The sequence below is a fragment of the Aulonocara stuartgranti genome (genome assembly GCF_965226115.1).
Source record: "Aulonocara stuartgranti genome assembly, chromosome: 22".
Lineage (NCBI taxonomy): Eukaryota > Metazoa > Chordata > Actinopteri > Cichliformes > Cichlidae > Aulonocara > Aulonocara stuartgranti.
In genome coordinates, this window is record NC_138957.1 from 15,338,799 (window position 1) to 15,356,209 (window position 17,411).

Genomic DNA, 17,411 nt, shown 5'->3' on the forward strand with positions numbered 1-17,411 from the left:
AAGCACATTTTGGATTGGCTACAAGAACCGTTTTGTTTCGAAAAGTACAGACTGTTGAATCGCCTCCAGTCACGCATCAGAGTTAGTTTAGTTGTTTTAATTAAAAGCCAGCTCATTCATATGTTTGTTTATCCACATTTAATGTAGTTATCTATCCATCCATTTATACTCTTCTGCTTACGTGATAACCCATATATTCAACATGCAAAATATTTATGCAAAGATATGTGTTGCTTCCATCTACATCCAGCGAGCTGACCTGAAAAGGAAAAGTCTACCTGTTCCTCTTTTCAGTCCTAAACTTACTATGCAATCACCCATCTCTCTGAGGCCTGAAACGCTGTTTATAATTGTATATCTCCCTCTAGTGTCAGTTCTTTTACGTGCAACAGATTGCTCCGCACACGAGCTACTGAATTTTTACTAAGTGCTACTGATTTTTTTTAAGATGTAGTAGTAGCCTCTGTATTCCAGTTAATATATATTTTCTTTGTTACATAACCATACAACAGAAAGTCAATGAAGTTTCACGCCAGCATCCAAGGCATTTTTTTCTTTGTTTTTATTGACGTGGTATCAATACAATCAAGTACTGTAGATTTTGTATAAGCAGACAAACATTTTCAATCAAAAAGGAGTGCATTTTATACCCAAATTCTATTGCATAGTGCACACAATAGCCTTGTAAGACAAAAAAAAAACTATACGTTGATACATTGTACATTACACAAATAGAAAATAATACAAATAATCCTTCACAAACAACTCTAGAATGCTAACTACAAGTTGTAAATGCTCTTAACTCATCGATGCTGTTAAATACCATTTATATGTCCCAGGCTTCGGTGGTCAGTTTTGGCATCCCTATTAAATTATCATAAATGTATAAATACATCTTCATTAATTTCATGTGCAAATGGGAATGGCCGTTTGTATACTGAAACTAAAACAAACATATATCCCTTAAGAACCGAAGCAAGGCTTTTGTGATTTTTTTTTCTTTTTTTTCCTAATAAAGAAAAACAAAACATTTGCGGTACATGGATCTCAGTGACACTTGTTAAATGATTTGCACACAGAGCAAACTCAGCAAGCAAGTGACATTGTCTAAGAAAATATGAGGACAGAGCGTAACAGCCGCATGTAACTCTCATCACCGTTTCACCGTGTGTCGAAAAAGAGGAGGTGATTCAAAAAAAATAAAAGGCAACATACAGTACATAACGAGACTGCTTTGTAGACTCACATAGCAACAATGATACATAGCAGTTGTCGATGTGTTCATGTTATGAGACAGAAAGGGCTAAGAGTAAGTGCATTACATAGAAATAGAAATACTGATTAAGCCTTATCCTCACACTAATTTTCCAAAGCGACGTGAAGAGTTACTGTTTATGCACTGTGACCCACCATAAAACAGTCAAACATTATACATTCATTCTAATGGGAAGGCTAAATGTTTGGCACCATGCTCGTGTACATTGACATTCTTCCATCATGATGTAAGGTAGTCATAATTCAGTGTTTACGAGCGTCAGGGCAGCACAAGTTAGATAGAAGCACCAACCTTTGTTTTGTTTTGCCTAGATTTTATTATCTTTTGTGATTCGTAACTACAACTGGTGAATAAACATTTTGTACATTTCATAGTATGTCTTTTTTTATGTCTTTTTAAAAAAAAATTGCTGGTTCGTGACTTGGCACAAAGTAGTTATTGCACGCCTTTACACCTTTCATCTTTAGAGTGTTGTAAAGTAAATCTTCTACAAGATTCTCTTTAAAACAAAAAACACAACTCAAAATCTTCTGGTGGAACATTGATGGGACTGTAAGCCGTTCCTACAGTTTTGTAACTTAATTTTAGTTTATTATTATCCTCGCTAACGTTTTCGGGACCTGAACGCCAAGGGAACATTGTGACAAATCCGCACACACAAACGCACGCAGTGACACAGTGACGGGCTGAAGGGTATACCTACTAAGCATACAAGTGCACGCATGCACAGAGTGGATCTTTAATACTTCATCCAACAGAAATGAATAAACACACCTCTGACCTACCACCTCTCCCAGAAATCTGGCGTGGTTTTGTTAAAATGTTACACAACCTGCATTTCACAATCTTCAGGCCCCAGTCAGACCCTTTCACTTATTTATGGACTAAAGGCAAATTGATTCTCATTTCCAGCCGTGCACTTTGACATTATCCGGTTCTGAAACATCCTGGCCACAGATGTTACACTAAGCTCAGCAGTTAAGCAATTTTTGACACATTTGATTTAGAAATAACTAGAAAATCCTGTCATTCAGAGCTACAAATGATTAAAAATTGCTCTTATTTGCCTGACATCTATCACAAACAACACAGAAACTGGCAGTGAAGGACGTAATTGAATTGTTGTTGTTGTTTACTTATCCTTTTGCCTCCTTGTTTTCTCAGCAGACTCAGGTTTTCAAAATCTTTGTGGATTTTGCATCATGTTGTTAAAGGATTATATTTTTTTTCTAATGTGGCAGTGCAGACGGTTCCCTTGGAATCAGGGAAAGGGTTTTTAATGACATTAGAAATCAGTGATGTGATGGTTAGAATGTGTGAACAGGATGCCTGGGATAGTGATGAAACCAGATCAACAGAAGGAAAACAGAAGGAAACAGGCCATTGAATCAGCAGTATGTGTGTCCTTACTGTCCATTTGTCCATAGACACTATCTATTTTCTGGCCTGTGAACACTGACTGTGTACATTTTTAACAATGTCCTAAAGAATGATGGTGGGGGGTGATGCAGGGGTCTTGCTTGGTGGTGCTGATCTATTTAAAGGGCAATTTAATGGTGTCTACCTCGTTAAATGTGAGGTCATGTTTATTTGTAGAATTAATTGTTCTGAACTGCATGTAAACTAAATTACAAGAAAGAGGAAGACCTATTATTTGAAATTTGTAGGTTACTAAATGCATAGTGAAGCAGAGAAACTCCCTGAACAGGTGCATATGTTCACTATCATTAAATATATCTCACCCTAAAACCAACTGTTGCTGAGTTCAATCACAACTTTTTTTTATGTAGCAACAATTTAAAATCCTAAAAATTTCAGTAAAACTTAATAGTAACACACCACACCAAATACTTCGTTTTGGTATTGTAATGTATGCCTATATTTATTGTGTTGTATTTTGGCTTTTCAATATAATTCTAGCAATTCATGATTTAAATAACACACCAGGGCAACATGACTGCAGCGATGACCTCCCCCTCCCCCCATCAGAGTTTGGTGATGTCGTCCTTGTGTCAGAGCATGTGGGCAGGTTGTGCAGTCACACGGGAAGGTTTCTAGCACATTAAAAAGTAAGGCACTAAATAGTCTGAATCCAATAAACAACAACAACAACAATGATGACATGGACCAAATAATAACAATAAAATTATGACAATATAATAATTAAAATAAGCTAAAAGCTTAAAAAAACACAAACATAAAACACAATTAAAACACACATTTGAAGGACACTGAAATAAAGAACACAGTATGAAATTCCTTCCCCTGCCTTTAAAAACTCACTTCATTCACAAAGTTTTTGTTTCGCTTGTGCTGTTGAGGGCGAGACAGATAAAGACTATGGCAATAATATTGAGTATTTTATGGGTTTTGTGTTTCTATAATGGCTGCAGGTATTTTAGGTTAAGGGCTGCACTGAGGTGCCAATCTAGCAACATCTTTTAAGGAAAAGATAGGGTTATGTGGGACAGAGCAAGAATCCTGAGAAGGAAGAATGGATGTACTCTGTAGAATATAGGCCATTTGCCTGATCTGAAGGCATCTGGACCCATACCTGGTCACCCTCCTTCAGCTCTAAGACTGCACTACCAGATGCCTGGTCCATGTAGCCTTTCTTGTATTCATCATATGTGTAAGTGGCTGGTACATTGTTCTTATACAATGCTACCCACAGGCTAGTTCCCTTTACATGCATGTGGTATGCAAAGTAGTATATACCAGATAAAGGAGCAGTGAATATGCCAGTAGAAGAGCTGTAGGCATTTTGCCCATTGTAGAGGGTCCTGTCAAATTTGATTGGCATGCCTGAAGGAGGGAATGGTGTGGTAAGGACAGCTGTGAAGGCTGGTGCCACAGAGGCGGACAATGGAACTTGACTATATGCAGGGCCTTTTCTGTCATCTGGAATTTCTCCCCCATCTAACTTTGAACTCTCTGGCCCTGCAACAACTGTATGGCCATTTCCTGGAGGCCCAGGGGGTCCTGGAGGGCCAGGAGGCCCAGGTATGCCATTAAGTCCAGGGGAGCCTTGTTTCCCTGGAGGACCCTGGGGACCTATAGGACCTTTCTCACCCAACTTGCCCAGCCCTGGAGGCCCTGGAAGTCCTTGTTCACCCTTTAGGCCAGGGGGACCCTGTGGACCCATGGGACCCATGGGCCCCTGAAGACCAGGAATGCCCGACTGGCCCCTGGGGCCTGGAATTCCCATAAACCCTGACTCCCCTTTAGGCCCCGGGGCACCTGTTATACCAGGATTCCCAGGGGGGCCAATATGCCCAGCCTCACCTTTAGGTCCAGGTTTTCCGATAGGACCATTGGGCCCAGGGATGCCCTTTTCCCCAGGCATACCAGGTTTTCCAGAGTGTCCATTGGGGCCTTGGTCACCTCGAAGGCCAGGCAGTCCAGGAGGACCCCGGGGCCCGAGCTCTCCCTTCTGTCCTGGTATTCCATGTTTTCCTGGCAATCCCATTGGACCTTGAAGTCCTGATGGTCCTGGTTGTCCATCAAGTCCTGGCTTCCCAACTGGTCCAGTTGGTCCTTGTTCTCCTTTATCCCCCGGGAGACCTGGAAATCCACCATGTCCCTTTTCTCCTTTTAGTCCATTTGGACCAGGTTTTCCATAGCCATTAGTTCCAGGCATTCCAGGAGTACCCCTGGCCCCAGATTCACCTTTTGGACCTTGTGGACCTGGTGCTCCAGGAAGTCCATCTAGCCCAGGCTTCCCCAACCCAACTGGCCCTGGCAAACCTTGTAGTCCCGGGGGCCCTGCCTCTCCTGGGAGTCCTTGATCACCTGGGAGTCCATTATCACCTTTAGGACCAGGTACTCCAGGCAAACCTTTTAGTCCTGGTGTGCCAATACCTGAAAGACCAGGTGGTCCAATACTCCCTTTTGGGCCAGGAGAACCCCTTAGACCTGGAAGCCCTGGATTCCCATTTCCATTCTCGCCCTTAGGCCCACGATCACCTGGTGGGCCAGCTATACCCTTTATTCCTGGCTCGCCATGGACCCCAGGGGGGCCTCTCATACCTGGAAGCCCAGGTTTCCCATTCAAGGACAGTCCAGCTGGGCCAGGAAGCCCAGGATGCCCGGGAGGACCACGGAGACCTGGTTCACCACGAGGGCCTACCTCACCATTAACCCCAGGCATCCCCTTTGGCCCAATCTTTCCTGGGAGTCCCGGAAGTCCAGGCTTACCAATTCCCGTAAAGCCTGAAGGTCCCTGAGGACCTGGTGGGCCTTGGGAACCAGGCTTTCCCAGTCCAGGTTTCCCTGGAACGCCTGGTGGTCCAGGGGGACCTCTTGGTCCTGGTTTCCCTTGGGGGCCGGGTTCCCCCTTCACTTCCATCATGGGTGGCATATCTAGAAAAAATATGTACAGGTTGTTAGGACTACTGTTACAGGTATTATTATTATCATCATCATCATCATCATCATCATCATCATCATCATCATCATTATTATTAAGTACTTTAAGTAAGTATTTTTTTAAATTGCTGATGTCCGAGAGAAAAGATGTCATCTCAATCCACACTACTATGGTGACTGGATTTTAATAACTATCTGTAATACAATTAGTTGAATTCTTTGAGAAGAATAGATAAGATTCTCTAGACTACTTTATACTACTTTGTACTTAGCTGTTATGGAAACTGACAGACTATCCATCTTTTCAATCAACAAGTGTCTGTGAGTTTATCATTAAAGAACTGTTTGAATCAAAAGATATTTTTTATTGAAGAAATTTTTCATTTGTAAAAATACTGGGTAATTTTTTAAATAAGAGTTTAACTAGTACTACAAAGAGAAGGCATAAAACCAGGCTGGTTGTGTTCTTCTGTTGTGAAATCAAAGAATTAATTATCTACATACAAGAAACACTGAAAATTCGAGAAATACACAAAATATATTACATGATTATTATCTAAGAAATTAATACTTTGCATACTTCAGTATGAGTTTAGAGACTGAAAAGTCATATCTTAATCAGTGGCATAATTCATTTCCATTTCATTTTCTTTTACTTTATCAGTGCTGTGAGTGGCTGAATATTACCCAGTCTGAAGGTACTCTATTAGACTAAATTCTGGAAAGGTCACCAGTCCATCACTTGTTATGTAATCACAAGTGACAAACACTTGTCACTGAGTTACCTTTGATGTTGTCCTAACTGACTCAGTTGGAGTTCCTGTTAAGGTTATTGGAGTTTACTTTTGATTTTGAACCATAGAGGAAAACAGCATTAAAAGTGTGCCACAGGTTGTAAACTCTGTCATTAATCTTTCCTATAACAGTGGAGTGCAACACAGCCAGGCTTAAACAGGAAAAAAAAAACAAATAACACAGTTACTTAGCAACACAGTTCCTGTCTATTGCACTCCAAGTCTGATTAAATGGTGAATGTTAGCTAATAACAAGGAGATCTTTGTCAAATAGAACTGAGGTTGATTGCAAAATGTCTATTACTTGATGAGCTTGCCCTATCTGATCCATTTAGTCCTTTAGTCATATGAATTGTTATTCTTAAACCTTGGTTTAAGGTTGATGTGGTTTCCTGTTTGCTGCATCCTGTTCATCCCTAGAATGTCACCCTTACCAGGCCTTTGAACACTTTCCAGAAATAGTTCATGGCATTCCTAATGGAACCATGGACCAATATTGCCCCCTACAGACAGCTGAAATTTTCAAGCAGTTTGCTATTGAGCACACCAGAAAGATCATTGCTAGTGTTTGCAAATGACTTAGCACAATTGCTGTTTTACTGCAAGGGATAGCATAATGTGTGAGGTCTGTGAAAATATGAGGCCAAAGAAAAAGGACTGACAGGCTGCATAGTGATCCACAGAGCTGTTTTCTTCCTGCACATAGCAGGATAATATTTTCTTTTTTGCTATTGTTATGCTACATATTTTGTTCTGTATAGTGTTGTGTATATTAAGGTTTTTTTGTTTGTTTGTTTTTTTTTTACTGTAGTTTAGTGTATTGTGTGACCATAGGAGGAAATGGTTTGGTACAGTAAGAATTTGCTGTGACAGCTTGCATGAAAAGACTTTTAGGAAATTAGAAGATGAGGATTTCAGCATTTCAGAATCTGACAAAGTGTGTAAACATTTTGACCACTATAATTTACATAGTGGCTAAAACTTACTTACTGACAGCTCCCTAATTTTGACACATAATTTAATGTTTGGGATGAGATGCAGCTGTTTGTGGGTTGTTTTGCTACATGTATGAGCTGTTATGTGAAATGAAAAAAAAAAAAAGAAATTTCAAAAATGTTAAGACAAATATGCCAAAATAATTCAGAAGAACTGCACCGTACCAGACTATTATTTTCTGGGGTAACTGACTTCTGTTGTGTATCAAAGTGAATGCTATACTACGCTGATATAAACAGCACAAGAGGCTTTACATGCTGCTTTGTAATGCAAAAGAGCACTTACATTTGCATGTACTTTTAGAGAGCGATTTTATTTTTCCTGCAGTGGTCACACAACAAAGTAAAGAGAAAAAAAACACAGACAATTTATAGAGCAGTGCACAGAACAGAACTAGTCCACAGTGCCACAGCTTCTCAGTAACCTCACACAGGGGCTTATCCCTCCATATGTCTTATCTATGGGCATCCTCTTTCCTCTGTAAAATGTTTACCTGAGTACCTGGTCCTTCATGTTGACACATTTTCATAACTCTGATGTGCTCAAGTCACTTCTCACTAATCAACTGTGGGATCGCAGAGTTAAAAAAAAACAACTAAATTTATTACACAGCATCAGATGACTCACAGAAATAATTCTGGAGAATAAAGCTGTTCAACTGAGACACAACCTACTTCAAAAAGTGTTAAACAGCCAAAACCTGTTCACACTGTAGGGAGCTGTGCTGAGAATGCTAAATGCTCTCACTGTTTCTATTTCATTTCATTCATTCAAGACTTTCTCTAATTATTTTTTGCTAACTTCAACTGTTGTTTGTTTGAGAAGTGAGCCAACAAAACTGAGAAAAGCTATAAAATCTAAAACAAAGTAGTAAAACCATGCTATGCACTGTGCACACTGTAGTATTGTACATTTATGAATGTTTACATTTAAATAAATGCAGTCCCTCTGATAGGATGGGGAGCACAAGCAGTCAGAAGATTAGGTTGTTAGGAAAAACTTGAACATATAACATTTTACAGCACCGTTAATATAGCACACACAGAAGAAAAATTAGGTGCCTCAAACCAGAGATAATGATATGGCATTATTTTTTGAGATATTAAGCCAACCCAAAAAGTCAGGCTGTCTTAGCCGACTGTGGAAAAGAGGCAGTCAGCTGCTCCATTAGAGGACTGAATAATTTCATTAGTAATGCAGTGTGGACACATTACCACACAGTGGCAGCAAACTCATATTCAATGTACCACATATATCAGAAATCCAACTTCTGCCACATTCTTTTCAATTCTATTTATACAAAGCATGCCTTTAGCTGAGATACACTCCTTGTATAGGTCTTTGATTTTTTTTGTCTGCCATGACTGGGACAGTTGTCATCTTATTAGCCTGTCTGTCAGACCAAGTGCAAAAACGTGGTTCTGGTGACACCTACTGAAAGGTGAATTCCAGCAAAGACCAATGACATATTCCAATTTGATGCTCTATTATGCCCTATATCTTTTAATTATGGTGCCACTGGCCTTGCGAATGGTGTAGTTCGAGTTAGATTAGAACTGATTTAATCTTTTCTAGATTTTTTTTTTTTTACATTCTCTCCTGGGGGATATGTAATAAATGGTGATATCCAGTTGGTAAGACGAGCGATTTTAGCACACAATGTGCAGTCAGAGCTTCATGTGATTTGGTGCTTTAGACATAAGGCTACATTTTATGGAGGTAGTTCATAACCCCAGTTTCAAAAACGGGTGGGATGCTGTGTAAAATGTAAAATGTGTGTTTTATAAAACACTGAATGCAATCATATGCAAATCTCAAAACCCCATATTTTATTTAAATTTAAAAAAAAACTTTTAGAAAACATCAAATGTATAAACCGAGAAAATGTACCATCTTAAGAAAATACTAAGGTCATATTTTGAATTTGATGTCAGGTAAACGTTTCATAAATGTTGGGACAGCGCAGTGTTTCTCATTGTATAGCATCCTCTCTTCTTTAAACAACCATCTATAAATGAGTTAGAACTGAGGAGACCAACCGCTGGACTTTTGGGAAAGGAATGTTGTCCCATTCTTGCCTGATAGAGGATTCTAGCTGTTTAACAGTCCTGGGTTTTTGTTGTGTTTTTTGTTAAGGTGGTCTGGACAGAAGGCAGGCCAGTTTAGAATCCGCACTCTTCTACTACAAAGCTGCGCTGTTGTAACAGATGCAGTATGCAGTTCAACATTGTCTTTCTCAAATATTCAAGGCCTTCCCTGAAAAAGACGTCATCAAGACGGGCGCATACTGTGTGTTTCTCTAAAACCTGTATTTTACTTTCAGCATCGAGCATCGTGCAAGCTGCTAGTTCCATAGGTGTTAATGCACCCCCATACCAACAGAGATGCAGGCCATTAAACTGATCACTGATAACAAGCAGGATAGTTCCTCTCCTCTTTAGTGCAGAGGATGCATGTTTTCTAAAAACACATAAATTTTTCTGATTTGTTTTAACAAAAAACAGTTTCCCACTTTGCCTCAGTCCCTTTTAAATGAGCTTTGGTCCAGAGAAGTCGGCAGCATTTCTGGACCATGTTGAGTTCTTTGCACGATGAGCATTAATCTGAGTTTTTCTGATACACCGGCTACATAGGGGATGACAATGTTGTTGTGTCAAAAACTGGTTCACCCAAAAGACAAAACTCCAAAACACAGACTTAACAATGTGGTGTATGCTGTGCAGTGCAGCGAGGAATGTCCAGACCTCTACATTGGAGAGACCAAACAGCCACTTCACAAGCGCATGGCACAACACAGAAGAGCCACCTCCACAGGACAAGGCTCAGCTGTCCATCTGCATCTTAAGGATAAAGGACACTCTTTCGAGGATGCCAATGTTCACATTTTGGACAGAGAGGACAGATGGTTTGAAAGAGGAGTGAAAGAAGCCATTTATGTCCACTGTGAGCGACCATCTTTGAACAGAGGCGGGGGTTTACGACACCAACTGTCTGCCATCTATAATCCAGTTTTGAGTTCCCTTCCCAGACGCCTTAACGCCCACTCACATCCTGGGCCATCTGACCTCAGGAATTCGCATGATAAGGTGGGGCCAGGTTTCACAATGAACTCACCCGAAACCCTGGCTGATTGGAACCCACACCCAGTTTCACACCTTGTCTCAGGCGATTAGAGGATCATCAGGGGGTCCTTTTGTCCCTCTGTGGGGGGTTACTCCCACTAGGTTTATATCTGGGACTCTCCACCATTTGACCTTAGAACTGAAGAAGCTTCTCGGATGAGAGGTGAAACGTCTTCAAGCAACTTAAAGAAGTCCAGATGCTTTTCTTTACAACTTTATGAGTTTTACAAATCTGTACAATCTGTTTTTTTGATTTACATTTTATACAGTGTTGCAACTTTTTTGGAACGGAGGTTGTAAAATGGCAGTTATCAGCGTTTTCCAATGACCTAAATGACCAATCAGTAAAGTGTGAGGGGACCTATTAGACTGCTTTTAGAGGACCAAATGAGACATAAAAGGGCTACATATGACATACTCACAGGAACTACTCACCAACATAATGTCCTTTGCCCTCGCGAAACGGAGGTCCAATAGGCCCCTTCATCATGGGCTGAATGTACTTCATGTGGGGTATGGGGGCGTACCCTCCGGCAAAAGCAGGCACCACAAGCATCAGTAGCACAGAGACAGGAGCCAGCAGCATGGTCAACAGCATTCCAGGCTTTAGGTGTCACACGCAAAGAACTGAAGGGAACAGAGAGAGGACACAGAAAAATAAAACCCACTTTCACTCTTTGGTCCATCTTACTGAACATTTTACAATGCCAGACATTCAGAAAATCACTTAAGTGATGCGAGAATTTAGCTCCGTGAGTGTACATTTATTGGTAATGGCTGTTAAATGAATTTACTTCAGGTTTCTGAAGCATGAGCAAACACATTATTTAGGCACAAAAATAACATACAGTTATTACAGTATAGTATTTGTTCAGCATAGTCTAAGGCTGTGTTTGGTTTAGATGGCACTTGGCAACTGCGTAACTTTCATTTCTTCATTTTCACAACCACAATCAGACTGCTGACCAGCAGCGACTGTAGGTGTGCTGGCTTCAAGCAGCGTGTTAAAGACTCCTGTTTCCACTGCAACTCTCCCGTGAACTCTTTTAATCAGCTGTCTTTGAACAGATGACTGTCAGGAGTTATTTTGTGATGGTGTGACATGCAAAATGTCATTTCAGGCTCACGCTGCTTGTTTTTAAATGCCAACCATGTCGCGCTTAAAAACTCAGAAAGAACAAGACAATGCACCGCACAGCCATGAAAAACTATGTGCCTTGAATTGCTTTCTTTAAACTGGCTCATCATCCATTTAGGGAACAGAATAATAATAGGGCTTAGTGGCAGCACTGGAGGCTGGTTTGATTTCTGACAGTTACTTTGATAACTTTGGGTCATTATTTTAAGCACAAGTAGAATTCAGAACCACTGTAGCCATGCTATAGCAGGTCTCAGTCACTATGAATCATATAAGGCTCCCGGTCAGTGTGTTATAGCAGCATCCTGTGTAGTTACATGAAAAAATAAATAATGGCATCCACAAATCTCTTCTTTTATTATGAATGCCTGTCTTGTCGTGTTCATTTTGTGAGTTTGAAGCTTGTTAGTCTCTGCATTCAACAGCAAGAAGAGCGATCACTCTGAAAGCACACGCCAACACTAACTGACATTTGCTAATCTGAAAATTGCACATTGCTGTTAATTGGCAGCATCATTAGGAGTAATTGGGGGTATTCACAGTGGTTTTTAAATCACAGATGCTCAGAAAAAAAAGGTGTGTTTATTGCCACCATATGTGCTGACTCCAGGTCTCCTTTACAGCTTTTCTCCTGCTGTGTGTGGTTTTTTTTTTTTTTTGTGACTGTTTAATAATTGCATAGCTAGATTGTTCAATTCCTGTTTTAGAGCAATTTATCAAAGTGTTTGGGAATTTTTGGGGTTCCTTTTACAAATTATGATTAGTCTGTGGTTTATGCTTGCTTATGCTGTAAGGAAGAATCAACGACCTCTCGATAAGTGTTCAAATCAAAATGTAATCTATGGGAAATCACGAAAGCGCAGAAAAAGATGTTAAGAGAAATAAACAGGAGAAAAAGAGAGCCGCGTTGGTAAGACGCCGTTTGCTCGCTGGCCGACTTTCTGGCTGGCTGGCAGGGGAGCTCGTCTGGTATGGGGGTCTGCGGTTTTTGGTGCAGATGCAATTTAACAGGCAGCTCTGGATGCCCACCATTCTGCAAGGCATCACAGAAACTGTGCACGAACAGGGACAAGTCACAGACAGGCACTTGGGAGACCTTTGCAATCTGTTTATCAAGTATTTAATTTGTAGAAAAGGTCTGCAGTGGATGTTAAAAATGCAATCCCGTCTGTCTGGCCACCGCTGGACTCATACGAGCTCTCTCTCACACAAGAACACCCACATAACAGAACACACACTCTTGGTACGCATGAGAAAGCAGAAGACTTCTAGAAAGCAGTTATACAGGGTGGCTTAAAAATACTTGAAAACCTGTTAAGTTTCACCCACTTTCACATGAAATCATTCCATTCAAAACACATCATAACAAACCCCAAGTCTGAACGTGGAGTGGAGGGGGCTCATGATGAATGAAAGCCTCTTTCAACCATTAAACAACGAGCAGGATCCAAAGTTACAGCGCGAAAGTTCGTCTGGCAGGACGGGTGACGCATTATACAAAACAGATCTGACCGAAAAAAGACAGAATACAGCAACAGAGCCAAAAACACACAAGGACAGAGCACAAAAGGAACATTAACGAAGAAATAAAAGAGAGTGTCGCAATGAACGGTGAAAGGGCACCACTCATTCATTTTGTTACAGAAGTGATCATCACTTCTGCTTTATATCTATCTTTTGCAGCTTTGCACCTCCCTGTGGCCGTTTTAAGCCATGCTCTGATGGTTTTCTATGGAAGGGCACTTCATCTCTCATCATCATATCATTTCTGAGAAAAGCCAAGAGTACCTGTGGGGCGTACTCGCATTCTCCACATAACTGTATGAACGAGAGGATTATTAGCTGTGTTAATATTATCAGATGATTATGATGATAGCATATGGAGTCATAATTACAAGATCATTTTGTTTGCATCTCTTTCACCGCAGCTTTGCAAATGGAGCATAGATTTCCCTTAGGTAATCACCTTTCTTGAACATGCATTGGACATCACTTAAAACGAGCCAAAAACCTTAATCCACGCAGGCTCTGAGCCGCCAAAGCAGACTCGGCATCTTCCAAACCCAAATTCAGAAGCATCTCAAGTGGCTTGCTCAGACAGACGAGGAGACACAATTCCCTTACTGCTGCATCTGCCTTCTAATATAATCAGCGCTGAGGAGGTGAGCTCCAAGGTACTCTGCTTCCATTTCCCCTAAGCTGTGCATATGCAGGACCAGACCGCCAGACATTTCCTAAACCATGCGGCACAGACAGATTACAGTAGGTACACTGAGTGTGAGGGTTCTGTGTCATGGGGGGAAGAGGAGGTGATTGTTTTTGTGGTGAACATTTGAGCCGCTCCCTGAGTGGAGAACTCATCACCTTAACATCATGTAGGGCATTATGCCGGCTTTCATAAAAAAGAGAGAAAGAAAGAAAGAAAAAACACCAAATGGTTCAAGAACAACCAAGGCCTATAGCGGTTAAATAGTTTGGTTAAAACCACAAGCCTCGCAGGGAGAACGGCACTTAAAACCTGACCAAATATTTTAGCTGATTCATCCCATTCTGAAAAACCGTAGCCACAGCCATTACCATAACCGTTCCTAACTCCAACCATGAACCCACAAGTCTTACCCAGGTCCTATTCCCAGGATCTCTTCCATTATCAGCCCAGTTTTTTTGTGAATTTAACAAGCAAAGGTTGGAAAGAGGAGACATTCTGATACTATCAAGGGCGCTTCTTTACACTTTTGGCTCTGTGTGATGTCAGTTAAGAGTGGATATCCTTAAAATAGTCATCTCAGGCACACAGCTAGAGCCCAAATCATGTTCAAGTCCTCTGCTTGTGAGGGGAAGTCAATGAGATGAAAGATTGGCTCCCTTAGAGTGAGAAAGGAGCTGAAAATGGGCACAACAGCCATTGCAACCCTGGAATAGAGAGAAAAGGGAGAAGATTTTTCAAATTCAGTTTATACATTTGTGGTTTATTAATCAATCTGCAGTCTAGACAAGTGAGTGTTAATGCCTTTAGCGGATTTGTAGTTGAAATACATGCACCTGGAGATGTCAAGAAAAACAAATGCACAAAGTCTATTGAAAGACAGAAGAGAAGGTCTGCACAGCAGTTACGAAACACAGTTTGTAGTGAGTCTAAGGGCTTGTGTATGAAGGGGCGAGAAAAGTGAGCATGTTTTTCTTCGAGAATCACCTTCTTTAGTATGAGGTAATCCCTCCAACAGCCTCGGTGGCACGTTAAGGTGTCAGCTCCGAGCGTAATATTTGAGCTGCGGTCACAATTTTTGCTGGCTTTGAATAACTCAATATTGTGCAAATAAGCAGCAGGGAAACAGCACGGCTGTTCACATAACATGGCTGCGTGTGCATAAAGGTGGCCACTAAGCTAATGCATATATAATGAGACATTAACATCTGTTATTTTAGTTACCAGCAGCTGGAAAAATGTATGAAAAGTTTTGTTTGGTTGTTTCTCAGGAGAAAAAAGAAAAGGAAAAAAAAGTCCCCTTTGACCCGCCACAATAAAAGCCCCAATGTCCTCTTATTTGTGTTTCCACTGAATCATAAGTTAAGTATAAAGCAGCCATAGGAAACACAGTAAATAATTCTTTCTAATGTCGAGACATGAGGTAGACTATTTATACTGATCCACATGATATGTACATGACCACACATTTACAAATACCCAGGCACACCAAATCAAACAGCTCTCAGAAAGGCGCTCACTCACAGACATCATCCAATGATATACACCTTACAGGATGAAATACTCTTTATATCCCTTTACATTTACAAGAGCCGTGAGATGTCCAAAGGGGAACGAGTTTATGTTGACGCCACTGTTAAAGAGGGAGAACATGTGAGAATAAAAGGAAATGAAGGCCGAGTAAATTGTGGGGAGCTGTGGGGAGAGTGAAGAGGTCACAAAGAGGGTTTTCTTTTCTTGATGACTTCACTCAGAGGAACACGTCTAATATCCTAGGGCACTTAATCTGAGTGCAGAAGCAGACACGCTAATCATAAAACTGCAAGTCGATGTATTGTACTCATGAACAGGTCTCTGTGTGAGGGACAAAGGGTTAAAGCAGTGAAAGTGAGGCTAATTAGTTTCAGAATTATAAAGCTCCAGGACCTCACACATGTCCAATTGCATGGGAGTTTTACAAGGGACCATTATATGCTCTTCAGTTCCTAGCAGGAACAGCTTCAGGCCCATGAAAAGTAATCCATTCCAGCATATTAGCCAGACTAACCCCCATGCTGCTTTAGCAATTCATGCTCTATCACCTCATCTTATATGTAGTATTTGGAATCAGGATGAAGCAGAGAGAGAGAGGGATTTTGAAAGTCTGCAAAACACCCAGAGTTACCCCAGACCTGCCAAGAAGCGGATTACAGTATGCGGAGGAATTGGTGGGGGCAGACACCGACAGCTACACCTTTCCATCTGCCCAATGCACCTCAACTCAATATGAGTACCTGATTAGGTTATCAAAAGGAAATAGTAAAAATAATAATCTTATAAAAAGCAATCTGCTTCCCTCTCTCCAGACCAGTAAATGCTCAATGAAATTGCACCTCAAAACTCTCCAAAACTGACATTACATTATAATCCTCTCATCATGTGAAAAAAAATTTGACGTTGATATAAAGTTAGAGATTTGCACATTTGGAATGCAACAACTGTAATGGGTTTGGTGTTATAAGAGCACTGTGCAGGTGACCTCATCTCAAAAGTAAAACATTGAGGATGCTCAGTAATGTAGCTAATCTTTAAACTAAAATGATGATTCTGGCTCTCCCTGCCATGCAGCTCTGAATTGAATAAACTCGGCTTCCTCCGGCCGCTCGTCTGTGCTGCTCATTGCTAGTGTGAATATTGTTTGCTGCCAGAAGCAAGCACGGCGGAACTTTTCCTGCTGTTTATTTGAACGTAAAAGTAAAAAGCAGAGGGAGTCCACAATGAAAGAGCAGCAATTTTATCAATTAAGTGTTATTGTGATTTTTTTTTTTTTACAATGTCTTTTAAATATAAACCAAACTTAAACAGCAGTTTCTCCCTTTTTAGTCGAGGACCATGGTGTGTGTTGGCTGAACACACAGACTAGCTGTGGCTTTGGAGAAATGAGTAATTTCAAAGTTAGTGCAAGAACTTCTCCAACAAAACAATTGGATCGGTTGAACGGTCTTACCACAAACACCCAAACTAATTGTTGCTATAAAAGTGATTCCACTTTAAAGGCTGAAAGAAGGCAATATGAGAAGGCTGGAGACTGATCATGTGTTATTTTCATGTATAACATTCAACTAAAAGGTTGATGTTTGAGTCTCATCTGAGACTGCAGTTTACTTTTATTTGTCTTTATTTAAATTTTCACTTCCTGTTTATCACAGGAAGTACTTTGGTTAGTAGTAATTATGGTTTTAAGAGATGATTTTATTTTTATTTTTACACAACTTAGGTAACAAAAAACTTTTTTACAAGGTAAAAAACATTTAAATGGCCTCCCCCATACCTTCAATGAATTCTGTCAGCCCAGTATATAGCAGTAAAGGGGTGGTTTCCGGACCATTTCAATAGGTTCTGGGTTTTTCCAAGGGTAGCCCTGGCAAAGTGTATAAGGAGAGATCGTATTCACCAACTTCTGATGCACAGCCAGTCATTTTGTTCTGGAAACGGGCCTGAAATATGACAAAAACTCAGTTCAGAAAAGAAA

At 40.6% G+C, this 17,411-nt stretch overlaps 1 protein-coding gene across 1 annotated transcript in view; it reads right to left on the bottom strand.

Annotated features, from left to right (window-relative positions):
- Positions 1 to 80: 80 nt before the first annotated feature.
- The window catches only part of col8a2 (collagen, type VIII, alpha 2), a 53,376-nt gene continuing 36,045 nt past the window's right edge, over positions 81 to 17,411 (bottom strand). The window contains exons 3-4 of the mRNA XM_082522266.1: positions 10,992 to 11,183; positions 81 to 5,638 (exon numbers count right to left, since the gene is read on the bottom strand). Coding sequence (XP_082378392.1) covers positions 3,735 to 5,638; positions 10,992 to 11,154 — 2,067 coding nt within the window. The 5' untranslated portion in view covers positions 11,155 to 11,183 and the 3' untranslated portion in view covers positions 81 to 3,734. The remainder of the gene's footprint in view (positions 5,639 to 10,991; positions 11,184 to 17,411) is intronic.